The sequence below is a fragment of the Monopterus albus genome, unplaced genomic scaffold (genome assembly GCF_001952655.1).
Source record: "Monopterus albus unplaced genomic scaffold, M_albus_1.0 scaffold165.1, whole genome shotgun sequence".
NCBI classification, from domain to species: domain Eukaryota; kingdom Metazoa; phylum Chordata; class Actinopteri; order Synbranchiformes; family Synbranchidae; genus Monopterus; species Monopterus albus.
In genome coordinates, this window is record NW_018128045.1 from 501,982 (window position 1) to 529,494 (window position 27,513).

Genomic DNA, 27,513 nt, shown 5'->3' on the forward strand with positions numbered 1-27,513 from the left:
TCTTTCCCTCTATTTGTTCTCTTTTTTCCTACAGTTATTCTAAACTGTTCTTGTTTTATTTTTTAAGTCAAGGAATTTTTCGCAGTCACACATGTAAAGACACTTTCTCTTTGCCCATTCCACCCACATAAGATGTGAGGAGAAAATGCAAGGAACATGTGAAAAGGGAGGACTCATGAAAACCTGTTAATGTGTTCACACGTTAACAACGTGATGTGTCCTGTCCTTCATCTGAAGTATCCAGTCACCAATTCATTCCTGTTAAAGAAGTGTGTCGGTTCATGAAAAGCTTCTTGTCTTGTGTATCCTCACTCACGGCTCCTCCAGAAGCCAGAATTTCAATCAGAACGACTTCTGCATTGACTGAGGACTGAGGGTGTAGGAATAATCATAAAGAGAGTTGAGAAACACCCACTGACTTATATTGCTTTGTGGAGATTTACCCTAACCTTAAATCAATTCATCACTCTAAAATATAATTATTGATGTTTGGGGGACTTGATTTTTGTCCTCATAAGGATGTTGAGTCCCCACAGTGTGATTGTGTGAACAGCATGAGTAATACACACATACACATGTTGGTGACAGTTCTCAAGTTTCAGTGCGGCTCTGTCGGTGATGATGCGGATGAATAGAGAAGGAGCCGTGAACGCTCAGCGGATGCCTGGGTGGAAACATGAATATATTTGTGATAATGGCTCATTCCACTGAGGAGCACCACAGCCTTTTTGTCAACCGTCTGCAAAATTATTATGGATTTATTACATTTCTTTCCCCTGGTGGCGGCGTGTTGTAGTTTAGGGAGAGGGATGGTGCTGATTCTGGTGTTTCATAAAAGCTCTGTGCACTTGGGAATTTGCTGAAAACTGCTCATTTGAATCTTTGTGGTAACAGTGATGTTGATTCAAACTGGATAGAAACAGAGGGCTCCACATCAGTTTTTGTCTTCCAGCACATTCTGAACATTGTTTGATGAATCTGTTTAACTGTCTGATCAAGTGTATTTGCATGACTCGATGTTAGAAAGTATACCCAGAGAACGGTTTCGGTTGGAAACACTGCATAAAACAAGAACAATGAAAACAAGCCAGATTATCATTAGATACTGTTTAGAGGTGATAAAAAAAAAATCTGGATTCTAAATTAACTCTTGATAATTACCAAGCAAAATGAACTGGACCAAAAACATAACTTCACCTGTGAGTTATAACAAATAAAGATGCACATAGATCAGGTCTAAGTCAAACTATTTTACATAGATATTCACAATCCAGAATATGTACTCACAACACTGCATGTATCCTTCTCTCCCCCAGGGAGCAGGAGTGATGTCCGTCTACCTCTTCATGAAGCGTTACACTGAAGAGGAGCTGTACAGGCCTCACCCCGCCCTCTACCGCCCCCGCATGTCCGACTGCAGCGACTACAGTGGCCAGTTCCTCCATCCTGACTCCTGGCCTCCAACACAGAGGGGCCGCAGTGCCTCTGACGTCTCCTCCGATATCTCCATCCAGCTTAATCAGACTCCACCTCCACAGCCTGCTACCAAGGGTGGCAGCAGCTCCCAGCCAACGCCCTCCTCTTCTGGGCCCTCCTCAGCGGCTAGCTACCAGCTCCAGCCGGCCTCTTCCTCCTCAACCTCCTCCTCCTATCCACACCCCCTTCACCCAGCCACCACCTCCACCCTACCCAGGGCCTCCCACGGTCACCCTCAGCCTCACCCCCACCCGAGTGGACCCCCACCCCAGTCCATGCCAATGGTGGTGCCGCCTTCTGCTGTGCCTCCTCCCCGCTACCACACGCTAATGCGAATGAATGCCTCGCCATGCTAGGCTCCATATGTTGGGAACAGGAGAAATTACACAACTGGGGAGATTAGATTGGCTGTGTTACAACATCTACACACCACAAAACAACACACACACACACAAACACAAATCTTGAACCCTAGAAGTGTGTGGGAGGAGGGAGGCAGCGGAGTGGATGACAGAGGGAGGTTTAAGGAGAAAAAGATGAGAGAGGAGCAAAGAAAAGATGAGGGAGGAAAGGCAGGTGGGCGGAGGGATGACTCAGCCTAGACGAAGACAGACGCTTAACAAAACGTTTAACACGCTGGGAGGGAACATAGGAAGGGAGGAGTGATTAGGAGCTGATTAGAGGCAACAAGACATTTGTGGGGTTTCTGATGGGTACATTCATCATTAGGGCCATGATACACAGGCAGCAGTGTGAAGCGGCACAGGAAACAGGAAGCTGAATCACTCCCACAGCGCTGTCATTCCACAAAAACAACAATATCATGCCCTTTCATCGTACGAGGACTACTACACTAAAATATTCATGTGTAAAATGACTCAATTGAAAACATAAACAAATGTGTTAATGTCATATTTGGCAGCGAATGCTGCGGCGTATTCTGATTAGCTGGTATACAGTAGTTACTTTGAAAAACTATGATATTAAATTTCTAATACTACAGTATCAGATTTTTGGTCTTTGGTCGCAAATGTCCTAAACACCCAGTCAATGTAAGTGCCTCACAATGTTGTACTACTTTTTGTGTTGACAACCCAAAATTGCAGTGTGTGGCCATTAACACTGAATCACAACTAAAAGCAACAACACAGCACCAGTTTTCTATGGGAAACACACCTGTGTTGTACTGCTCCAATTGTTTAACGTTATTGTATTACTCCCAACCCTTTTCATGAAAAACAAACCAATATGATAAAGAATATTACTTGTCAGTGTTGCGTACAACCACTGCCCGTGTACCATGACCTCGACACACAACTGCCCACAGGTAAGTTGTTTATGCATAGGGACCTTCCTCCCTCTCTCCTCCATTCTGGCTGAAACAAATGTTATGACAACTTAATCCTGTACATCTGTATCATGGGGTGTAAATATTACAGGATGTTTTAGGTGTTTTAGCTATTGAATTTTCTAAGCTGTTTGTATTTTCAGAGAGAAGCTCTGCACATGAATGTCCAACATTTTGTGCGGTGAAACCGAGGACATGACTGGGAGACCTTTTAAAGCATCGAGCACAGTCGCTGAGCTTCTGGACGTTTCTGTCCTTCTCCCCAGCGATCAATCAAAATGGATGCCTTGGAGTTTTGCTGCTGTTGCCGTGGAAGTAAGAATTATAATAATACATGCAGATATGAGAAAACAGGTTTGTGTTGCAATGCATTTGAATCTTTTCAATTTCAGAAAATAAACTGTCCAGTAAAACTCCATTTACCTGACTGAGTACGAAAGACGTGCTAGTAATGTGAAAATGTTACTGGAATGTTTCAGGCATTTTGCTTTTGCTTTTTCAGCAACTTCAGCTCCTCTTATTTATTATTATTATTATTAAGGTTTAGCTACAAATAACCATTTTAAGGTATGTGTAAGGATCCAGCAGAAGTGACACCTACGTGGGAAGTAAGCTGGAAGACTTGGTGTGCCATGACAGACGGCCCTGCATTCCAGTTTGCCTCCTGTTTAATCTGGGTCCAGATATAGTAATGATATTTCGTTCAGAGTACTCAGATATATTCACAACACTCCAGATGTGGCAACTGGTAGTTTCATTGTAATCAAGACTTATTTTGGAAAATGTTTGACTTTACTTTCTTCAGTATGTGGTACAATAGTTTGTGGACACCTGAACACTTCACCCATATGGGGCTGTTGGACATTAATGGGCTGCTCTGACTTCATTCCTCTGGTTCCAGTCTTTCCACTAAATTTGGGACCCTGGTTGCAGGGACCTGCTACTATTCAGCCACAAAAGCATCACTGTGCTCCGACAGTGATGAGGTCTGGATCCCAGTCAGTGTTTTGGTTCATCCTGTCTTGGATGGTACAGTCAAGCTGTTCCACAGTGAGAGATGTTTCTTTGTGCACAAAGACGTCATCACACTGAAACAGCAATATTTTGCTGTACGTTGTAGCAGTAAGATGCACCTTAAGTGGAACGAAGGGGGTTAATGCAAACTGTGAAGCACAGGCCCAATCCAGAGCCACAGGGATGTCCACATACTCTTGTTGCCCGATATTTTTGACATCTACACACTGAGAAAACAAAATCACATTAAGAACGGGAGGTTTTCAGTTTGACCCCTGGTGAGGTTCTCCTGTTGCACAGAGACTTGAAGTGACAAAATAAAATCTTGCTTCTTTTGTAGCATATTAACGACTGTGCCCAGCAGAGGGCATTGTTTGTAGCCTAAGAGAGGAAATGCTATGCTTACAATCTGTGGTACTGTTAAAGAAAAACAGTGTAGCATTTTAGCTGCGGTGTTAGCTTCTTTTACACATATTTGCTATGTAACAATTAAACAGGAAGTGACGTAGCAGCTGAGTTGAGAGCTTTTGCTAATGTTTTGAGATGTTTGTTTAAATTGCCAAAGCTGAGCGTCTGCGCTGTGTAGTGACTGCGCACGCAGCTGCCACAGACACACAGAGATACAGTATATTAATGTAGTTGGCATCTGAGGGTTTTGTTTCTCAAATCAGAACCAACAGTGTTTATTTTTCCTGAAACATCACAGCAGAGATGTGGCGCTCGGAGAAGTGAACCACCTTTTGAAATGTTCACTGTAGACATTTCTTCAAACTGTGATCTGATGTAAATAGTCACATTGTATGTGCTTTATGCCGTCTATTCAATGTGTTTATGTTATTAAGAAAAACATAATTCATCTGAGTTTGGATAAGTTAGTTTTCATCATTCTGAAAATGTGCACTTTGCAGGAGTGAGGTTTTTATCTGCCAGCAGTGTTTTAAATTTAAATAAAGCTTGCCTGGTTTCAGACCTCAATTAGTTGATTTATTTTTATCACATGTGCTCATTAGAAAGCAGATGTGTGCATAACAGAAAATTAGCACTAACTGCTGTGTTTGGATGGTTAAATGACTTAAGACGACAGCTTGTCCTGCAGTTTGAAGCCGCTTATTACAAAATGCTATGTATACATTTTTGGGAAGAGAAGAAATTCAAGACACAATTTCAGATGGTACAATGAAAAGTTCATATGTCCCTGTTTACACAGCCTGTTTTACAAAATGCACTGTGGGAGATATAAGGTGCCTTTAACCTAGTCAATTAATTTTTCTTTAATTAATCATGATTAGCACGTAGAGAAGAGCAGAGTTGCTCTCAATTAAATATGTTCAGATTTTTTTTTTTTTTTTTTTTTTGTTGTTGCCTGTGTGCATATTTTCTAAACTGTTTATATATTTGTGTTTTGAAATGATGGCAAATCAGACTAACCCTCCGGACACAAGGAGGCTGCGACAGTGGGAGTGCCATCTAGTCCCTGGTATTAAAAAAGTAATGAATTTCCTGAAACCTCAATAAGAGGATGTTACAGCGGCAAAGTGATGGTGAGGAGACTGATGTGCATACAATGCAGAATAAGCAGTATAAACAGGCAGTAAACAATGCAGACAAACAAAGGAATGCTCATTGAAATGAGATAAATAGGAATAAAAACAGTTCTTAAAACTAGAGACTTGTACGATCAATCAGCAATATTATTTAAAAAAAATTAAGAACTATATGAGTTTTGAATACTTTCCACTGTGTTATGAGTTCTTTCAGGAATCTGAATGTGTTTTAAATGCAGCAGTGTTAAAATACAGAATAAGTCACAAAAGTAGTCGCAGTGTGATTAGTTCAAAAACATATTTGCATGTGTTGATAGCAGCACTTACGTAACAATCGCAGGCCTGAAAATGAAATGCATTATGGTGCATTATTAAAGTATGAGTCATCTTTTGCATAACACACTTGCTTCCTAAATAACACCTTGAAGGTTGTATGTTAGGGAAGTACTCAGTCATTTTTATTACAAAACAGCATTTCACTGTCTGTTATGTATAAGACTACGACACAGTGATTATAGTATAGTGGGAGATGGACATGTCAGATTCGAAATAACGGGGTGGGGGGCATGTTACCTGATTGTTACTAGGGAGGCAAACATAGGAGTTAGGGAAGATGGTAACTTTTAAGGAAAATTGGATTTCCTTTTTTATTGTTCATTCAATCAGTATTTCTTAATGTTCTAGTAAAGCCACTTTAAAAACTCCAGGCTTTGCATTTTATTAGATAGTGAATGCACTGACAAGGTTCTGGGTTTGAGCCCCAGCTGACCCAGGGCCTTTCTGTGCAGCTTCTGCATGTTCCCTCCAGGTGCTCTGGCTTCTTCCCACAGTTCAAAGTCATGCAACTTAGGTTGAGTGGAGACTCTAAACTGCCTGTAGGCATGTGTGTGGTTGTTTATCTACATGCCGGCCCTGTGACAGACTGTCCAGGTGGACCCCGCCTCTCGCTCTATGCCAGCTCGGATTGGCTCCAGCCCCCCATGACCCTATTCAGGAATAAGAGGTATAGATAATGGATGGACGCATTGACAATATATGACCCACACACAGCACTGTGAGGAAAGGTGGTGAAGGTGTTTACACTAAAGTGAATTAGACCCTTTTGGGTGGAGCTTTGCTGCAGCCAAGCTGAGGTCAGAAGAATCATTTGTCCTGCCTGACGGAAGAGGCACAGTAAACCTGTTCTGTGGTGATGAAGGATTTAGTACAGTGTCAATCAAGCATGTTTTTTTTCACACCTAATATTCAGGTGCCGTCAGCCCACATAACAGAGCACACCTGTGTGGGCGCGCCATCCAGGGGGTTTTCAGAGCAAACAGAGCTGTTGCTACAGTTCTCTGGCCCTGTTCTATTTTGGGCAGCCTTTGTGAGTTCAGATAAATGGCCTAATGCTAATTATAAAGTTTGCAAGTTCCTCTCAAACTTGTTGTTGCTTGGGGGTGAGAATGACATAATGCTTTCTGTCTACAGCTCTGAGTTCCCAGCTGCATCTTTCATTTCAGCAGCAAGAGCAGATTCTTCAGATGAGAGGAACTTCCCCATCTGACCAGTTGCTCTATTCCAGTATGTGGCAAGTTATTTAGAGTGTCTCTGATGCCAAGGCCATAACACAAATAGGTGCTTATAAAATTTGCAACAAAGGATCCGCTGAGCAAGCAGGGAGTACGACACAGAGGTGAAGAGTAGACGGGAATCAGATGTGCAAGAGCACTGTGGGCCCTTTGTTTGTGCCCATGTGGTGGTGGCACTGGGGATTCCTGTAATAGTGTACGGTCTAGACCTTACTATGTAGAGTGCCCTGAGATGATTCTTGTTGTGAATACAAGTAAAATTGAAATGAAAATTGAATTAATTTATTTGATAGTGAGGGGGAGACTCAATTGGGTGGATAAATGAGCAAATAAATAAACAAAGAAATAAAGCAGGCAAATATAGTCGTTAACATACGACTTTCCAAAGGTGAGAGGAAAAGTATGGTATGGAACAAAGTAATTCAGGAGTGACAACAGTACTGGGAACAAGAAACAAATGGGAAACATTTGTATATGACACAGTAGCCGGTTTAGTAAGTGTGGAAACGGGAGAGAGCGAGTAACTCGAACTAGGATGAGAATACAAATACAGCACGTGCAGGTTAAGTGTCCAGCTGGGTTATGTGAGGAATGTCAGGGACTAGAAAGAGTAGAACATCTACAGTATTAACATCTTGCAGGAGGTGTGTGGAAGACTGGAAGAAGTATTATGGACACTGGGTGAAAAGGGAGAGGATTAAGATGGCTCTTCAAATCTCTGAAGGACACCGGGCCAATCAAAGGATTTAGGAATAGTGTTAGAATGCACTCAGAAGGTGGCAGCAATGCAACAGAAAGCGTACCAGCTGCCATAAAACACCAGAGAAGAAGACTCTCAGCTGTCTCTTGTGATGAGCAGCATGAAGGTCCCTGTGGCACCAGCATGTGAGCGATGTCACTGCTCCAGTGTTTCTGACACTACTGGTTTGCAGGTAGTTATGAAAATTGTTAAATGCCTTTAAGCTGAACTTGGTGCTACAGCTAAAAGGAAGCATTGTGCTCTGGTCTCAAATGAAAGGCCGAAACAAGAGACACGTATGAATTTTTATGATCAATAGACTGCTTAACTTTCAGCTGAGTTCACTGTTTCTGCGCTGACTTTTACAGCACAAGTTTTTCATTAGAGTAAGCCTAGTATTACTACCAAAGAGCTTACAAGTACCTTTGGCTACTTCAGTTTGCATGTGAATTGAGGCCATACTCATGTCATGCTTGTCACTGTGGCCCAGTGGTGCAGACAAGTGCTAACAAGGTCCCTGTGAATGTAAAGCTGCTGTAATGTTGGACATGTTCACATCCTGCTTTAGTTAGCATGCTAACATTTTCTGATTGGTGCAAAATGCAAATCCATGTTTACCTCCGTGGATTTTTTTCTGTGCTTGCCATGTTATGACAGTGTCTTTAGTCTTGTGTAATCTGCCGCTGGCACTGTGTGACTGGGCTGTGATGTCATTAGATGTTTTACTGTCTATTCCTACAGAGCAGGGCCACACTTCATCAAGACAAAATGTTTGTCTTTCTGGCCTGGGCATTGATTTCTTTTCCGTTTGTCTTTATTACTCAGGCTTCCCTCTTGTCAACACCCCGACCCTACGTGCACACACAGCTCTCCCCTTCCTCTGACAACCCCTCTGATCCATCCTGACTATCTGCTTTGGTTCAGCTCCCTGACTGCTCCTTACTAAACCAGTAAAATGTCTCTTCTCCTGTCCACATTCAATCTTCTCTCCTTTCTTTTCTTTTTTCCTTGTGTGCTTCTTTATTGGTTTCATCTGCCTCTTTCTTTGCTACGAGGTGACGGGCAAAGAGAGAGCATCACATACATATGCAAACATACATCTAGTGTCTGCTAAAACCACTCCAATAGGTATTTTTGTTTCTATTCACGGCCTTTTCAAGATGTTTTTGGAACAAAGACTCAGAAATGGATTTGAGGCCTGTGTTATGAATTCTGATCCTGCTGGGCCTTATCTGGCCTCACTGAGCCCAGCACTGGCTGCCCTGGATAACCCGCATCACAAAGCTGGCTCTGGGTTTACATGTCTGGCTGTGCCAGTCCCGGTCCTGAGTCGGCCCCATGTTTCAGCTGGATCTGTTCCTTCTGGACTGCTCTAGAAGTTGTCAGTCTCCGTATAGTCTCCATTCATCCCCAGGTTTTCACCGCTCTGCCTTTCACGCTCACACACTGTGTAACTTACTGTGTAACCCTGATTAACTCACCCACTATCTAAGCTTGTCTGTTTCCTCTGTTTGATGCTGGTGTGTCTGATGTGTGCACCGTAGCCTTTGTGCTTCCAGCCTCACCACCTGTCTGTTCCTGTATGCCCTGCTGTTTTTGTCTTTACCTGTGTTTGGAATGTTTTTTTTTTTAACCCTGCCTCTCACCTGCTCCCCGAGAGCTGTGATTTGTCTCCTGCTGCTCTAATGTTTGGCCCATGTTTGGTTTCTGGACTTTGCCCCTTGTCAGCTCCTCTGGACTGTTGCTTGGCTCAGACTGTTTATGTGTTTGGCCTCCATTTGGGCTTTCTCCCTGCTTCTGATTATCCCTGCACAGTTTTGCTGCCTGGTCTCTTGGCAAACCCTGTTCCCTTGGTCATCTAATAACCTGCTAAACTTTACCTGCTGGCCTGCCCGATGGTGTCTGCATTTGGCTCCTCCGTCTCTGGTAGTGATGGTGAAACGAAGATTTCCTCTTTTTATGGTTCATAAACTGCAGCTGTTATCATTACAGTCAGCGCTTGGTTTAATGTTAAATTAGATAAATAGAGCTGAAGACTCAAATAAAGAGGTTAATTTGGGCAAGTGCGCAGTGGTTTGCACTGTTGCTTCGCAGCAAGAAGGTTCTGGGTTTCGAGCATGGAGTCTGCATGTTCTCCCTGTGCCTGCGTGGGTTCTCTCCGGGTACTCTGGCTTCCTCCCACTGTCCAAAGACATGCAGCTTAGGTTGACTGGCGACTCTACATTGCCCATAGGACTGAGTGTGACTTTATGTGGTCAGCCCACATCTCAGCCCTATGATAGACTGGCGGCCTGTCCAGGGTGGACACCACCTCTCGCCCTATGTCAGCTGAGATCTCAATTTCTGACACAGACTTGTACGACATTTCCTAAACCCAAGTGAAAGTTCTGACTGTTTTTGAAGCGTCTGTCCCAGCAGTCACTCAGAGATGATCAGCCTCCTGCAGACACACACTTACATTTTTAAGCATTTCTATCTATTTTTGGGTCACACCCCACTATGCTTAATCTATGTCCTGATTGTGGAGAGGACAGAGAAAAATTGCACCCCCACACCTTCATCACCTCCTCTTCATAACAGAAGTGGGACATGAGTGGTGACAGTCTGGACTGTTGAAACAGCCAGTCATTCTTGTTTTGTGCACTAGACACAGTATTGTCATGTTTTTTTTTGGGGGGGGGCAGTAAAATGTTGACATTTTTCCCATTTGAGATCTTTTACCTTTTAAAAAGGTCCTAAGTTAGTACAAAGAAGTGGTTACTAAAGTCATCTGTAACACTGTCATCAGTGCACAGGCTGTATTACAGAATGAAGCCCCACATGCAGCATTACAATACTTTACTCAACACTTGAAAAGAAACTGGTCTGATTCCGGACCAGAAATAAATTAGGGCCCTGAAACATACAGAGGTTATTAAACAGGAAAATGATGCGCATCTCCCTCTTGTGGTAAATTACAAGATCTAAGAGAAATCTCCACATACTCAGCCTAGAGATCCAGTAGATCTACAAATAAAATAGTCTACGTATGAAGCACGTACAGTACAGTAAGTGCCCCAGTCCTCACATCCCTCTCTCTCTGTCACTCTCTCAGCGCGCCTGTCGCCACCCGCATCAGCACATCAGCAAAAGTTGCTTTTTGCAAAGGTGAGTTAATAATTAATCGACACATGCCACCTACAAGCAGTGGTTTACTACTGGTGTAGCTACATTTTGTGCATTCTAACAGCCTATCCACTGGAGCGGTGTACGCATGCTTCGACCTGTGGAGAGCGCACCACATGTACACTCTGTACTTGGAGCGAATCGGGGGACGATCGGGCACAGCTCCGCATTTTCATGTTTACTTAAAAACAATTTTCGACTGTTTTTATCTAGCAAAGTTTAGAAATCATAGAGAAACATGAAGAAGACCTGCGTGAAGACGTTTTGTAGGTAAGACGGCCTTTATATGTAAAAAAAAAATATGTGATACAACAGCAAAAGCAACGGGGCTGTGGGATGTTAGAAGAACCGGACATCGGACAGTCTGTTTACTGTAAACCTACCGGAGAGACACTACATGTCCAGTGCTCCCTTAAGGAAATGAACCCACATTAATTATAACAAACGAGAACATCATGCCACCAGCCTGGCGGCTAATTTTTCTGTCCTTTGTCAGAGAACAGTCTGTTACCGTGCAGGCGGGACGCACGGAGTGCGCGCTCCAGCAGGGCTCTGGATTTAAATCTCTGAGTATTGGAGGACGCAAACTGATCCTGCTTTCTACATCCCGAGTGTAAGGTCTCTCTGTCAGCATCACTATTACTTTAACACTTACTTAAACCTATAGTCAAATAATACACAGCTTCATGAAGACTGGTCATTGGTCAACCTTATCATATACTGTCGATTTATGTGCACACCAGGCCCACAGTCTTCATAATTCTGCTCATACTCCTGCAGAAATGTGTACGTGAAACTCTAAATATCCTTTATTATTTAAATATAGTGTAGTGCTGAATATCTAACACACTCAGAGAGAGAGCACTAGATAAGATGAACCTTTATTAGTCCCACAAAGGGGAACTTCACAAAGCTATACTAAATGTCACTATAATTGTGTGTGTTTAAATATAACTGTTATAATTTATGACCCAATGTGGTTCTTTAAAATGGCATCCCTAACAATTCTTCATTTTTCTATAAACAGACATTTTTTTACTGTACTCCAGGGTAAATCCAAACTCATAAACAAGGGTAGCTTTCACACCTGACCATCCTTCCCATCATGCCTCTGATCTGACTATGCTGCTGTCATAATAATCAGCAAAGCTCCAGCTCCTACAGTACGTCCATGTTCTGCTGCTTCTCTGTATTCACAGTCACACGGTCGCTGCGTTCATGATGCAGAGCATGGCTGATTCATCCTTGAATTTCCAGCCTCAGCCTTGTGTGTGTGTTGCTGCCAGGGAGCCCTTTCAGCATGTTTGTTCCATGTTGTGCTGCTTCCTTGTAATCCACACTGTCAGTCTGAATAGCAGGTTTATTTTAGGGGGCTTGAGCACAATAATAATAATGTCTGACTTCCTGCCTTTTGTTTTGGTTTTTGTTAGTGATTACAGGCCCTCCTAGGCGTCTTGCAGGGCTTTCAAGGGGTGCAAGAAAGGAGCAATCAGCCTAATCCTGACTACAGTACTGCAGCTGCTGCAGGTCCTCTAATGACCACTAGATGGGCCGTCCATATAAACTGTGCTAACAAAACTCTGAATTCTTTTGAATGACAAAATCAGCAATAGTTCTCCACAGTATTCTGTGTCCTACAGAGGCTATTTAGATTAGTTTTATTCATTTCCACCACCTGTAGCCATGCCCATTTGACAAACTGTAATACCAGTAATGTGATATTCAATTATAATCATCTCCAGAAGAAAGTTAAGCTGAGCAGGTTTTTCCTGTGTAGTAGATGGGTTGAAACACTGTAATGTGTTTAAAAAGGCCTTTAGCAAGTGCTTGTGGCAAAATAGAGTTTTTACAGGATTTGGATATTTATCAAAAATCAAGTCTAGCATGAGCCTTTCAGCATCATAGACAGACAGATGCTTTTATAAGGGCCTCGAAATACTGTGTGTAAATGCAATAACCACAAGCATTTTTGTCCAGAAATGCAGGTTCTAGGTCTATGTGCTTGATGAAAGGATGGAGATGTTTACAGAGATGTACTGTCTGTTAAGGAGCATGTTTTCCTCACTGATAAGTCTTAGTCTGTTGCTCATCCTGCATGTTGCTCCATCTGAGCAGGAGACCATAATTCAAGCTTCTGAGTTTCTCTTTGAAAGCCTGACAGTGACGTCACATCCGAAGTAAAGGACATGTTTTAAGTGCGACATGAGCAAACTTCACACTTTGGCACTTTCACTTGGACTTTTTAAAGTTTAAAGGGTTTCACTAGCCAAAAACTTTGCAAGGCAACACTAAATTCTGTCTTCTCTTTGGTGGGGGTGGAGGTGTTGAAGAGCTTCAGCCAGCGTTAGTGTGTGCTCTGTTCTCTGGATGGATTCCTTGTACACTTGCTACCATAAAAAGCTTTAATGTCTGCCTGTAATTTTGATTCATTACTTTCTGTTCACTGAGAACAGTGAGAACAGTTTCACTTGTTAGTGACTCCACAACAGCAGAAGGATCTGCAGGGTCTCACTTGGCTGAAATGGGAGACTCTTTATGTTGCAGCAGTTTGTCGTTTACACAATAGCACTTTACAAAAAAAATGAGAGACATGAATGATTTTATTGCAGAATGGCAGCTCTGCTAACAAACTCATTAGTGCTTTATCTATGTGGAATTTTTTGGAACCATGTGAAACACTGGTTTAGCTGAAACTGTTCAGATCTTGCCAACAGGAGCTACAGTGTTAAATGGGAGAGAACTGCATTGGAGTGAAATGTGTCTGGATGTTACACCTCTCTTTCTGTTCATCATCCACCAACACTATAAACTAGAAGTCTTCTTGGGTCCACATGGTTTCTATTTGGAGGTCTTTGCAGGTTTCCCATTCTATTGCCCCGGATCCCTGCCCTGTGCATCAGAAGGCCTGACGCCTGTGTGGCTGTCGGCTGTGATCACATGCTATGCTTTTGTGTATTTAGAGTCAAAACTGTGGTTGTGGCCAAAGGAAATCAAGATTGTCTGGTTTGTCACTTCATGAAGATTTGTAGCTGTATAAAATCAGCTCTGCACTGGTTCAACCTTTGCTCCTAACTGTCATAAATGACACATCTACTGGACTTTTAACAGCTGTCGTGTCCGAGTGTTGGAACGAAGGACTGATGCTGTCGTTTTTCCTGTGAGTCTCCAAATGGTGGTTGGTATTCAGAAGTGCCTGTAGACATGCTGTTGATGTGAAACAACCCGGGATCCCCTGCCGTGTCGCTGCTGTTGCCTTTCGTGTGGATTTTGGATGTCCTGCGGTTTTTGGCAACAGCTTTCAAAAGAAAAATAAAATAAAATAAACTAGCAGAACCTGACCCTGTCACGGTGCTGACAGGGGTTTTCTCTTCAGGAAGATTCTGCTTGTTGAAATGTAGAACGTGAGTTCAAGCAGTAAAGTTCCTGTTTCGGTGAAATGCCCTTGAGCACGGTTTTCTAGTTTTGGGCCTTTCAGATCTGTGAAATCTGCATTGTGCATTTCAAAGCATGAAACACTGCTAAATGGTTGTGATTAAGCCCTCGCACTAACAGGAAGAAAGTTAGATGGGCGAAACATGCTGAGACGCTGTGACCACGGTGTTAATGACTCACAAGTCTGTCATCTCCCCTGTGAATGTTCATTCCTCCTGTACTATATGCAGCCATATCCAGCACATGAACATGTGTGTGTGTGTGTGTGTGTGTGTGTGTGTGTGTGTGTGTGTGTGTGTGTGTGTTGTGTGTGACACCGTGTGTGTGTGTGTGTCCGTCATGTATGACATCCAGCATTGTATTTGTCTGCACACCAGTGGAATTCTTCTTCTTTTTTTTAATCTCAGTAAAATCCTCTCAGATGTTACATCCATCCCTTTACTCCCCCAGCACACACAAACACATACACACTCGCCAGCTCCACCATAGACTTTGGAATTCAGTGTTGCCATGGTAATCGGATAGAGCACGCTCTCTCGCACCGCCTGTTCTTTTCTATTGCTTTATATCTCTCTTTCTCCGTGGAGGCAAACCAGCTTCCTCGTTTGACACGGGTCTGGTTTTTTGCCATCGGCATCAGGTTTTGGATGTTTGTTTGTTTCAGTGGCATGACGTGCTCATATAAAAAACATGTTTGTATGGTAGACGCTTCTGTACAGGAGCATTGCCTGGTTTCAAGACTCATGTCACGTTCAGTAATTGAATCCACCCTCTCCAACCCCCCCACACTGTCTCCTCTTCTGATATCCTTCTCTCACACTTTTGTCTCTCTCCCACTTCTGTTTTTCCTCACACTCTCTTTCATCCGCTCTTTACCCCCCACCCCCCACCCCGTCTCTCAGTAGCTAAGATGACTGCCATGACAATTCAGTGAGAGGAGAGGATGCCAACTGAAGTGTTCGCTGCTCGCTGAAAAGGAGAAGAGTGCTTATCGTAAAGAGAGGAGAGCAAGAAAGAAGAAAGGAAGGAGGAGGAAAGAAGAGATAAGACGAGAGGGACAGGCAGAGGAGCGAGGGAAGGGGAAAGGGCAAGAAAGTGACGGATAAGCGGTGGATGGAGGCAGCTTGGACCGGGACTACGGAGCACTCTTCACTGACGAAGAAGAACAGCAGCAGCAGGACGGAGAGGAGATGGAGGCAAAAGGCAGAAATGTGCCCCCAGGTAAGACGCACACACATGCACAGATGTGCATGTGTTCTTACACACACAAACAACCATATGCACATGTGTGTTCTTATACACACACACACACACACACACACACACACACACACACACACACACACACACACACACACACATATTCACATACATTACCTAAGGATGTGAATAAATACATTCAAGCATAAACATAAACACATAAACAAGCACTGACAAAGACAATCATGCAGTAATCCACCCATACACACACACGCGCACACACTGGAGTGCAGATGTGTGCCAGGGTCTGGATTCAGAAAACAAGTGGCTTTGATTAATCTGCACCGGCATTAGTGTAACCAAGCTAAATGTTTGTTCTTATTCAGATAAGTGAGGGGAGTGTTGACAGCATGCTGTAAAAATGAATTGACTGATCTGCCTGACACCTGAAACGTCATTTCATCTTCATTATGTTGTCTTTACATGTACTGTGGCTCTGGACAGCAGTTATTTTTTCCCTTAAATTGAAAAACCAGCCTAACGAAACTAGCCAATCAGGATCAAGTACAGCATACATAGGGTTGTGTGTGATGTGTGATGGTTGTCCACACAGGATGAAACACAGGTTTTCTTCTTGAAGTTATCTTAATAAATCACCAGTAAAGCCTGGACTGGCTCTGCGTCTGCAACCTGAAGCATCTCTCTGTTACTATGTAGTCTTCTACAGTTAGGCCAGTTAAACAGTGGACAAGCATAAACGTGTAACTGGGCTGATAGATTTTTCAGAATGGGAACGGTTGAATTCCTTCATGTGTTAGGGATGTGACATAGGATAAAGAGTCGGCTTTTATTTTAAAATACCAGATTAGCAGCCACTAGCAGCTTACGTGGAGCAGGTGGGGGCAGCATGGCAGTTCATGGTGTAGCAGGAACACAGCATTTAAAATAAAAAAATAATAAAACAACTTGAATAAAGGTATTCAGCTATGATGAAGCAACTAAGGGAGATTATTAAAAGTCCAACTATATGAAGCAGCTACAGCACAGAGGGAGACAGCAGGGATGGGATGGCCCCTTGGCGTCCTGCAGTGACAGCTCACTCGGTCCAGCCTTTTGACCTGTGCTTCCACACCTTGGCACAAAAAATACTGCAGTTACCATAATAACTGACCTCATTATAGTTTAAGGTGTCCTGTTAACAGTTTCACAAACATTTGTTTTATCATGGTGGTCTATGGAAACAATGGCTTTTGGACCCCATGAGGATTGCTGCAGTACCACCAGTGGCTGCTGGGAAAAACGGGCTGAATAATACATCCACTTTAGCACGGAATGACTTTGTTAAAAGATCTGTTTTCAAAAAGACGACACATTTAATATATCACAGGGTACAGGGTTTTCTGTACAGATTATATAAATCCCCTTGAGTTGATTTATGATACTGTTGCATAAATATAATTTACTTAACTAATCACTCAAGTGATTTCAAAATGATTTTGTTTTCCAGCAGAAATTGACTTTATTAACACTAATATTTTGCCAGGGGAAATCCTACTGATTAAAAACATCATTTCCAGGAGAGGCCTGGCCAGGACAGCAGCACGGCCAGTACCACAGGACAAAAACACACAACACTATGACAGACAACGATCTATAAGAACAGAGTGGCTATAAAACAGCATCAAAAGCAGAATTAACAGAGCTAAGAACAAAACACTGGTGAGTTTATAGTTTTAAATTCTGTCATGCCCTCTGTCACCATCAAGGTCACACTGTTACTGTGTTATTCCCTATGTCTGCCTCAGTGCTGCTGCTGTGTGCTGAGTAGTTTCTATAAACCCAAACATTTGCAGCGATTCCTTCACTTCCTGCTGTTCGTTTAGGACTTAAGCATTTACCAGAAGTCGGGTCACTGTTAGGGTCAGAGTACCAGTGGTCTCTGTTATTTCGGGATCTGTGTTGCCATGGAAACAGCCAGTAGGCCCACTGAAGTCACCGAGTGGTTAAAAAGCCCACAGTGGGATTGATATTCACTGTGCGATCAATTGTTTACATTAACCTCCCATTTGCGACACCTTCCAGAACAATGAATCGGTTCTCATCCTTTTTACTCAGTCGAAATCTCACCAAGGAGCTCGATGGCTAATTAGATGTATGCAGACGCCCCGACATGGTCTTTGGATGTTTCATTTATGTGTCCTCTCGCACCACAGATGTCTTGTGTCTCAGTTTTCATCTTGTCGTTCTCTTCTCCCCTCTTTTCCTTCCTCTCCACTTGTCTCGTCTCATCTGATCATCCACTTTCCTCTTGTCGGTCTCACTCTCCTATTTCCAGTGTATTTCCCTGTTTCTTGCCTTTTTGTGTCTTCTGCACTTAAGCTTTTGTATTTTTTCCACAGCTGTCCTTTACTGACCTTGTCAGTGACCTCTAGAGACAACTGCTTTCCATACTTGCCCATTCTGCTGATATTAATGCCTCTTAATATGAATCTCTCCTGGTTTTGATAGGCAGGTCACAGTTTAAATGGTTCCTACCTGAGAAAATTCCCTGACCAATGAAATAATACATTATCAGGCATGCTTCCAGTTTTCTTCCCCATATCTTTTGGAGAAACTCACTAACAAATGTACTGAGGACAATTTTCCCTCTGTCTCCCTGCAGTCAGTCTTCCAGCCTCCACTGTTCAGTTGTGTGTGATATTTGTTGTCTTATATTTCTGTTGATGCAGCGGGGTCGGCATTTTGTTCCTCCGCTGGCTGTGTGCTGCCAACATTTATTTACTGCTCCAGGCTCTGTGCGCTGTTTTTTGATTAGTGTGCTCACCCAGAACACAGTAGAAGGACTCAGCCCCACCAGAAGCTCCTGCTGCTCACCTACAGTGGCCCATGGGGGACAGTAGCTCTAATGCATAAATATTTGACAGTTCAATGCATAAATTGTGCTCAGGCTGTAATGTAAAAATATTTATTGTGCTTTTTGTAGCTTCTCTTTTTTTTTTACTTTATGGCTATTCAACATTCCAGGGCATTTTTAAGCCTACACTCATTTCTACTGTTATAGAAATAAATGAAATAACATTCTCATTATGTTAATGGGAAATTAAACATCAGGTGGCAGTTTCCTTCAAAATGTATTTGCTGCTGCAGTTGTATAGAAATAGAGTTTCTAGTTTGTACAGTTCTGAGTCATAGTGTTCCTTACAAACGCAGCGCTTAGCTCACATGTTTTTCCATAGAATCAAAAATAATCAGTTTGAGTGTTGTCTGTTAACTAGAGCTTTATCACAAGCAGTGGACAGAGTTGATTTTGGTGTCTTCTTGTCAGATATTAGCTTCCTTCCCCGGCCAGCAATGGTGTGGTGTGAGCGAGGCATCCAGGTGCTGCTGACCACCATGGGGGCATTTGCAGCGTTCGCCCTCATGACTGTGGCCATCGGTACAGACTACTGGCTGTACGCCCGAGCCTTCATCTGCAACAGCACTGCCAACTCATCCCAGGATGACTCAAACAATAAGGACAAGAAAGATCCTGGGGCTCTGACCCACTCCGGCCTCTGGAGGATCTGCTGCCTGGAAGGTGTGTGTGCAAACCTTTAAATGCTTTCAGGGCTGAATGTGTGTGCTGTCATGTGCTGGTAACTGGAGGGTCTTGTTCAGGACTATGCTGATCATGGTAAGCAACACAGACATAAATAGGTGTTCTCTTACTCACAGGTGCACACACACACTTCCAGTATTGCTCTTCTTCTGTTTGTCTGTTTGGTTGATTTGCTCTTGAAGCTCCTGGAATCATTAGCAGGTGAAGTGCAGGCAGTCACTGCTGCTCTCTCGCATTGTTGCTGCAACATGAGTTGATGCTGGTTAAACTTTTGCAGCCTATACACCTTGACACACCTTGACAACCATTTGTCCCATACCACGGAAAACAGAGCAGGACCTAGTCCCACTGGTATCTCAACTGTCTCATAGAAATTCCATTTACATAGTACTAAAATGTTTTCCCAGTTATGTTGTGGTGACAAATGTAAATGTAGATTATGCTCAGACAGCAGTGTGTGTGTGTGTTTGTGTGTGTGTGTGTGTTTGTGGGGTGGATGCATGTACAAAGCACAGGAGTTCAACAGCAGAGTGTTCACATTCAGATCTAGCATACAGTAGGTGTAGACAACATAAGCAATTAGATTCCGGTGAGGAAAGATTGTGTCTCAAGTCACTGCGGACTGTTCTGTATTAAAACAGACTCTGATCTTTGTCAAACCGTAACCAGGTGCTGTGAACGCCTAAACATAACCATAAAAATGCTGCTGTCATTACCAGTGGATACTGGCTATTTAGTGGCAAGAAACACATGCAACATTTTACTGATATGTTCAATATTGTTGTGCCTTTCCAGATGTGTTAATTAACAACTTCAAACTGTATTTGCTGTTGCACATTAGTAGCACATAAAAGTGGCAGCCTGCTGCCTGAAAGCACCTTAAAATCTACTTTAATAAAATCCCTTAGCTGCAAGCAGATCAGAACATGAGGTATGTGTGGTCCTTATAGTTGTAACTGTGCCCAAAATGCTTTAGGATAATATCCCAGGCATCCTGTAAACATGACAACTAGAAAATATCATCTGCACTCATGTGTTGGTACATCTAGGTGATGTGAGACCCATTTTTCCACTGCTGCACTCATTCTCCGACTTTGACACAGACACACACACACTTACAGTACGTACTCGACACACACATACTGCTCAATAAATGTCAACTTAAAACTCATCATAATGCCCCATTGACCGGATCTGAGCGGTGACTCATTCATTGACTAAGTCATTAAATAGTTCCCAGCACTGACAGTCAGACAGGTGTCACAGGGCACGCACATATATAGTGCATAGATTACCACACACATACATACAAGACAAAGTCTGCTGCCCACAGATATAAAGGTTTTATTGAAAGGTATGACATGTGGCACTTTACCATCGCTACATTAATGTAGAGACATTAGTATAGTCTTCATCAACAAGAGAACAGCATCAAGAACAGCCGCTCTGTGTCTTCATGTTGCTTTGCATCTCATCACATCTAGCTTGTTGGATTTCTAGCTTCAGAATCTTCGTCCAGAAAGGGTTTAATTCTAGTTTTTGTAGGTTATTTTATTTGCAAAGAGCTCTGGTTGTTTTGGCCATATCCAAACGTGTCAAAACTTCCCGCAGCTTTTCTAGAAATCATCCCCAGATGTACCATTTTATCCCAACATTCTGTACACTGGGTTTAATGGTCTTTAATGCAGTTTCTGATCTTTATAAACTAATTCTTTCCCATCCTGAGTCCGTGATGTGTGCATGTTGGAATGTCTTGAAAAGGTTTTATTTGGCTTTAGGGTTTTCTTGGATGACACTTGTTTCAGTCTGCCCACATTGTCCAGAAAGGCCCTGGGTCTGCCGAGGCTCAAACCAGGAAACTTCTTGCTGTGAGGTGACAGTGCTAACCACTGCCCTTCAAAATGTCTAGTAATGGCAAATGGTAGAAGCAGTGAAACGTATATTTTAACTTCTTCTTGTCTTAGTGAAAAGAAAAAAAGGCTGCAAAGCTGCACATGGAAGATGAGGACATGTGACTTTACTGTCAGACTGTCCACACCAGGAAAGACGACGTTCCAGCAGTGGTGTGAGCCTCTGTGAGAGCAGCCTGTTTGGGTCAGAGCCCAGTTTGTTCTCTAGTAACTCATCGTTATCTACTACATATTCCTCGAATCAGAGTTATTCAGGAAGTGTTCAACAGTGAGTCATCAGGTCTCTCCTGATTCATTCCTCATTATCTACACACAATTTTATATATCCTGAAGTGTTACCTTTTTACTCTGCTTCTGTCAGCATTTTCATTTTCCCAGTCTATTATTCTGTCTCATTCATTTCCCCATAACTTTATCTCCTTGTTTTTCTTATCCTTCTTCTTCTGCTATTCTGCCTGTATTCTGTTTTATGCTCTCTACTGTTTTCTACCATCTTCCTCACTCACCCTCCTCTTCTTCTCTTTCTTTCTTCAGGCTTGAAGCAAGGTGTCTGTTCCCAGATCAATCATTTCCCAGACGACGCAGACTACGACCAGGATGCTGCAGAGTATTTGCTGCGTGAGTGAAACACACAGACACATTTACAAATACACAACAAATGCACACAGGTGTACAGACACATTAGATGAGCGTGCACTGGTACACAAACACTAAGTGAGCACTACATAGCATGCATGCACAGGAAACACACATACGCAGTCCCTATTACACACAGATAAAGAAAGGACAGAAGGGTATGTGGGCGGACATCAATGCACGGATGTCAGATTCAAGCAAAGCGTTCCTAGAGGGGTGTGTGTGTGTGTGTTTGTACAGTGTGTGTTTAATGCCCAGGTGCATTGGGCTGGGAGACTGGGGGTGTACAGAAAGCTTTTTTTTTTCCACAGATGGATTGAAACAACAGCTTTCACTAATGGATTATTTTCAGCTCAGGCTTCAGGTTTTGCATCCTGCTTCTATTGTGATAACAGCCTTTACCCCTTTGGTTTGCAAAGTATAGGTTCTATCCATATATTATATAAAGGCATCTATTTCTGTGAAGGAAGCTGTGTGTCTGTTGGCTGAACAAGAAAAGCTTTTACCTTTGCAAAGGCTACACAATCCTCACAACTTGTTTTAATAAAAAAAAATGTCTTAAATTCAGAGTAATAGACAAACCTGGGATGCATTTTCATTTGCTATAGTTAATGAGATGATAATGAAAATTTTTCAAAAATGCTTCCTCTTGCAGTTTCAAAAGTTCCCAGATCAGCACCAGCAACTTTTTTCTTATGACTCTTCCACCAAATTCCTCTGAAATCCTTGAGATGCAACTTTTTCATTGACGATTGTTTAAATGTTTTGTTTGCAAAATTTAAAAAAATCCCAGAGTCCAAGGGGATATCTTCAACACAAGTTTAAACCTCCAAGATATTAACATTACATCAGTACAGATTTTCCTACATCTAAGACTTTGTTTGCAAAATGAAATATTGTTTTTATATGAAATCCCAACCTATTAGTTAACTAATCATTCCAGCTGTACTTCCAATGCCTTTTGGAGGAAACACTTATTTCTTGACTAGTTGAGGCATCAGACAGTAGGAAACCAGCAACTGACCACACTGAAGGTCAAAAAATCACTACAAACCCATATTTAAATTCGGCTCAGCAGCTTGTCTTACTGTTTATTAGACAATAAACAGTGTCTTCCACTTAAAAACTGACTCATCTGCAGCAGCTGTTTGATGTCTGACAGAAGTGTCTATGATAATATGCTTACCACTGCTTTATTTTCTCCCTCCAGAGACAAATAAAAGCTAACACAGCTTGAAAAGTCACCTTCAAAAGTTGAAGGCGTTGCTGTTCTGTGTTCCAAACTAAGGTGGAGCTTTTTGGCATTGCTGCTTTGAGGTTTGAGGTTCCTACAGAGGGGGTTTCAGATGACTTAATGCAACCCGAAGGTCCTGAGCTGCAGCAGTGCTTGTGAATCAGTAGACAGGCTCTTTTTGATTGTTGTTACTAGAAAATGTAACTGATTTTATGTTTCATACCTGCTGCCATTCACCCATGTTATATCAGAATCAGCTTTCCTGGCCAGGTGACCCGTGAGGTGTACAGGTCCTCCATGGAGGGCAGGCTGGCACCGATGGGTCTTTCTGCAGTCCTGACTGTCCGCTGAAGTCTGTTCTTGTCCTGTTTGGTTGCTGAGCCAAACCAGACAGTGATGGAGGTGTGGAGAACAGATTCGATGATTCCTCTGTAGAACTGTATCAGCAGCTCCTGGGGCAGGTTGAACTTTCTAAGCTGGTGCAGGAAGTACATCCTCTGCTGTGCCTTCTTGATGATGGTCCTGATGTTGGGTGACCACTTCAGGTCCTGGGAGATAGCGGAGCCCAGGAACTTGTAGGACTCTAGTAGTACTCTAGTACTCAGTGGGGTAGATTTTCCAGTCACTATTTTAGTGAAGATCTGTTTTTATAGTGGCTAGGCAGACCAAAGCTGCTTCCTGCAGGTTGCTGTTGCACATGACCCTGCTCTGACCAGCTTCATTGAACCTAAAAACCAAGCACTGGTTAAAGCAAATTCCAGTAATTCTGTATTGTAATTTTATAAAGTATGGGGAATAACAAAAGGCCAACACTGATGCAGGATGCAACTCAACAGCACATTTTCATAAATCCTTCTTTGCCTAATAAACCCACACATACATCCCAGGTTATAGTGCAGCATTTCCTTTTGACATTTTTTGTCTTGAACAGATGCCGTTAAAAGAATTTACTCAGTCTTGATAAAACTCCTTTAGAGCCACAAAAGACATTGTGTAGGAAACCTGCATAAGTAGCTATCTGCTGCTGCTGTACCACTGCCAAGTTGTAGTGTCAGCTGTAGCAAGTCTCGGTAACACTTTCTCTTCCTGGAGTGTCACGAGGCTGCTAACTTTGCACCTTCAGAAAGCTCACTATCGCACTTTGTTAGAAAACTACAGAATATCACAGATGAAACACAGTAATTCCACCAACAACTGAAAAACACTGACACTGCAGCCACAAGGTTGATATGTCCTTGCCAATGTCACAATCTACAGGAGTGGTGCGAGCGTCCAGCATCTTCCCCATCCTCAGTGCCATACTGCTCCTGCTGGGTGGGGTGTGTGTTGCTTCCAGTGGCTTCTACAAGAGCAAAAGGAACATCGTTCTGGGTGGAGGGATTCTCTTTGTAGCTGCAGGTGAGACAAAAGCTTAGCTGAGACTTCTGTGCTTGGAGAAAAGTTTCTTCTGGATGTGCTTACAGGAATAAATATAGGTTACAATTTTAGTAAAAGACCAACTCAGAATGCTGCTTCAGTGTTTAGCCTTCCATTTTGTCTTATTCCCCTTAAAACCAGAATGAAACTGCTATTTATCATGTAGATGTTTCAGGTCAAATAATGCATAATAACATGTTTTTAAAGTGCAGACTGACTCATGTTGTGCCTGTTTCCTCTGTGTAATTGAAAGGAAGCAGTTCAGTCCCTCCTGTAAAACAGTGTAATGAAGCTGCAGGTTGATTTTTCTCTCAGGAGCAATTAGACGTCTTGTGTATTTCCTCAGGCCTCAGCAACATCATCGGAGTGATTGTGTACATCTCAGCTGCACTGAGTGACATCTCTCCTAAGAAAGATGAGGATAAGAAGTGGCACTACTCCTACGGCTGGTCCTTCTACTTCGGCGGCCTGTCCTTCATCCTGGCTGAGATGGTGGGTGTCCTCGCCGTCAATATCTACATTGAGAAGAACAAGGAGCTGCGCTGTCGCTCTCGCACCGACCTCTTCAAGAGCACCACACACGCCGTGCTGCGGCTGCCCAGCTATCGTTTCAGGCGGCGCTCTCGCTCCAGCTCACGCTCCACTGAGCCGCCACGTTCGCAGGAGACCTCACCCGTCGGCACCTCCAAGACCTTCAGCTTGCCCCCCTCCGCCCCGCCATTCTCCGTGGCCACTCTGCCGAACCCACACCACACCAGCAGTGGAAGCGGCGGAGGTGGCGACATCTCCATGTATACCCTGTCAAGGGACTCCAAGCTGGGCAGTCTGGGCGGCGGTGCCCCACCCCTCTACGGCACGGTGGACCGCGCCACGCTGTACCAGCTCCATAACTACTTCCCAAAAGATTCCAGCGGCAGTGGTGGAGGAGGAGGGGGAGCAGCGATAAGCAGCAGTACACTGCCATCTCACTCCAAGTCCAACCTGGCAGCGGCAGCAGCTGTAGCCCAGAAAACAGCACCGGTGAACACCTCCACGTCAGACGCCACACCGACCCAGCCAGCCCCGATATCCACAGCCACCATGGAGAGGGACAGGGGCAACGTGGGAACCCTGGACCGACTGACAGCCAAAAGAGACAGGGATAGCAACTCAGATACACTTAACAGGAAAACGACGCCAGTTTAAAACCTCAGAGAGGAGGGATAAAGGGTGGGGGTACGGAAAAGAGGCGTGATTAATATCTGAGTTGTAAGAGTATGGGATACGTCACCAGTAATGAGCCATGAGCCTGTGGTATCTAGCTGCCATAATGACTGTACCAATATCATAAACAGTCATAAAACACCTGACATGTGCACGTTCGTGGCAACTGCCTTAAAAATGGTCATTACTTTTGCTCCAGCAGTGGTGCAGTGGGGGCTGCAGGGAAATTTTCTTTTTCACATTTAATTTCAGCATCACTCTGATTCACAAGTTTAAAAAAAATCGTGCATGTGCACAGCCTCAGTGCAGTACCCGGAGGTTAATTGCCTTGCTGGAAAGGCAGGGGAGCTCATTCGTTATTTTTCTATCACTGTGTTGATTGAGGCTCCTTCAAGGACTCAAACCATAAATTCACCAGTCACAAGATGTCCAGGTTGAAACTGGGCTCAATCTTGTTAGTTTTTACAAAGACCTGCAAAATGTTGAACCATGTTTTCACTTCCAAACCACCAAATCAATGTTTCCTGTTCTGAACACTTTCAAACATCCTAATAATTACATAAAAAGCAGCAGATGGTGAAGGAAACACTTCTCTGTTACATCTCTGTTTTGAAAGGAACACAGATCCACAGATGGGTAGATTCAGCCAAGTACCAGGCTGCTCGGTGACAACTGGTCTGCCAGTCCAAGGTCAGCAGTAGCTACTTAACCTCTGGTGCCATGTGTGTAAACTCATCCACATGACACACATGCAGCAGGAGAGCCTGACGCACTGTGAGCCCATTTATTTTTCATCAGGTGTCAGAGGTAATTGCAGTGACAGATGGCATTAGAGAAAGGAACAGCCATCGACTTTAGGCTTCACCCTGAACGCCTCCATTACACCACTGCCAGTTGTCACAGATTGGTTAAACACTGCGACAAATGTCCATCTGAACAAGTAACTTCCTGAATCTTTCTACAAATGGGTGAAATATTGGCCTAATTCTGAGCAAATGGAAGTCGACTGCTCTTGTTTTAAGATGATCTCAAGTGTTGTTCCAAGACAAATGGCTCTGGAGACAAAAAAGCTTTCAGTACTTTAGTTAACCTACAGTATGTAAGTTTCTTTATATATATTTTTGTTGTAGAAATCTGCTCCAAAACATGTCTCAGTGTGGAGGGGAGCTGTCGAAGCCTCCTGTGACCCAGACTCATTGAGCAATGGCAGCATTGCAGAGATTTTGGCTTTTAAAAGGTTTTGAGCAGGATTAACTTCTCTAATCAATCAGAGATTCTCACTTTCTACAAATATGTGAAGAGCTGGGCGGAGAGTGGCGGGTTGTCGTAGAGCAGAGTGGAGCATGGCGAGGGAGCGCTGGGCAGAGCAGAGTGGGTTGGTTTGGAGGTTCATGCTAGCGCAGCCTTAAGTTACATACTTTAATTTTAGATCTTTTATTGAGACTTCAGTGCTTTTTTTTAAAGTCCAGTAACTAAAGGCCGTCAGTTTTGGATGATTCAAAAAACCCTCGGTTACACTCGATGACAGCAAAAGAGAAACAGACAGACAGAAGTGTTGCTAAATGCACATCCAAAGTCAATGGAAGTACTTGTAAACAAGGACCTTTTGCCCTTTATGGGATGTTTATCTGCCTAAAACTGATTTCAGGACTTCTATGACTGTTTATTCGATACTGGGAGATATGAGGCGGCGTCCATTGAGTGTTCCTACAAAGGGCTGCATCCACAGGTTACGGGGTGGGGGTCGCTTCAGTTAACACTCAGGGGGTGGAGATTACAAAAGAACTTGGATCAAAAGCTAAAAGTAAGTTAATGTGAAACATCAACTATTAAAGTAAAAACACTAAAGCACATGATAAACTCTGAAGTTCTATTAAGATCATTTGTAACAAACAGTCAGATTTTGGTATTTTTTCTGATGAAATGTTGTCAGAGATAGTTGGAGGACGTAGTCCAGAACATTTTGGACTGAAACCCTTCACCTGTTCTAAATCTGACTATTGGCGTTTGAAAATAAATTCAACCCA

At 43.2% G+C, this 27,513-nt stretch overlaps 2 protein-coding genes across 12 annotated transcripts in view; both read left to right on the forward strand.

Annotated features, from left to right (window-relative positions):
- The window catches only part of cacng7a (calcium channel, voltage-dependent, gamma subunit 7a), a 48,367-nt gene extending 46,513 nt beyond the window's left edge, over positions 1 to 1,854 (forward strand). For all 4 annotated transcript variants that reach the window (XM_020615459.1, XM_020615462.1, XM_020615460.1 and 1 more), the window contains one exon: positions 1,317 to 1,854. In XM_020615459.1, coding sequence (XP_020471115.1) covers positions 1,317 to 1,832 — 516 coding nt within the window. In that variant the 3' untranslated portion in view covers positions 1,833 to 1,854. The remainder of the gene's footprint in view (positions 1 to 1,316) is intronic.
- Positions 1,855 to 3,054: 1,200 nt separating this feature from the next.
- On the forward strand, positions 3,055 to 27,507 carry LOC109968892 (voltage-dependent calcium channel gamma-4 subunit-like). 8 transcript variants are annotated; one of them, XM_020615456.1, is made up of 6 exons: positions 3,055 to 3,139; positions 15,192 to 15,510; positions 18,815 to 19,066; positions 21,532 to 21,615; positions 24,125 to 24,265; positions 24,630 to 27,507. In XM_020615456.1, the coding sequence occupies exons 2-6, from the start codon at positions 15,480 to 15,482 to the stop codon at positions 25,466 to 25,468; spliced, it is 1,347 nt and encodes a 448-aa protein (XP_020471112.1). In that variant the 5' UTR covers positions 3,055 to 3,139; positions 15,192 to 15,479; the 3' UTR covers positions 25,469 to 27,507. The 8 variants fall into 8 exon arrangements, with proteins under 8 accessions (XP_020471112.1, XP_020471106.1, XP_020471108.1 ...); XM_020615450.1 differs by lacking the exon at positions 3,055 to 3,139 and adding an exon at positions 7,792 to 7,885; XM_020615452.1 differs by lacking the exon at positions 3,055 to 3,139 and adding an exon at positions 7,795 to 7,885 and having other exon boundaries at positions 15,195 to 15,510.
- The last annotated feature ends 6 nt before the right edge of the window (positions 27,508 to 27,513 follow it).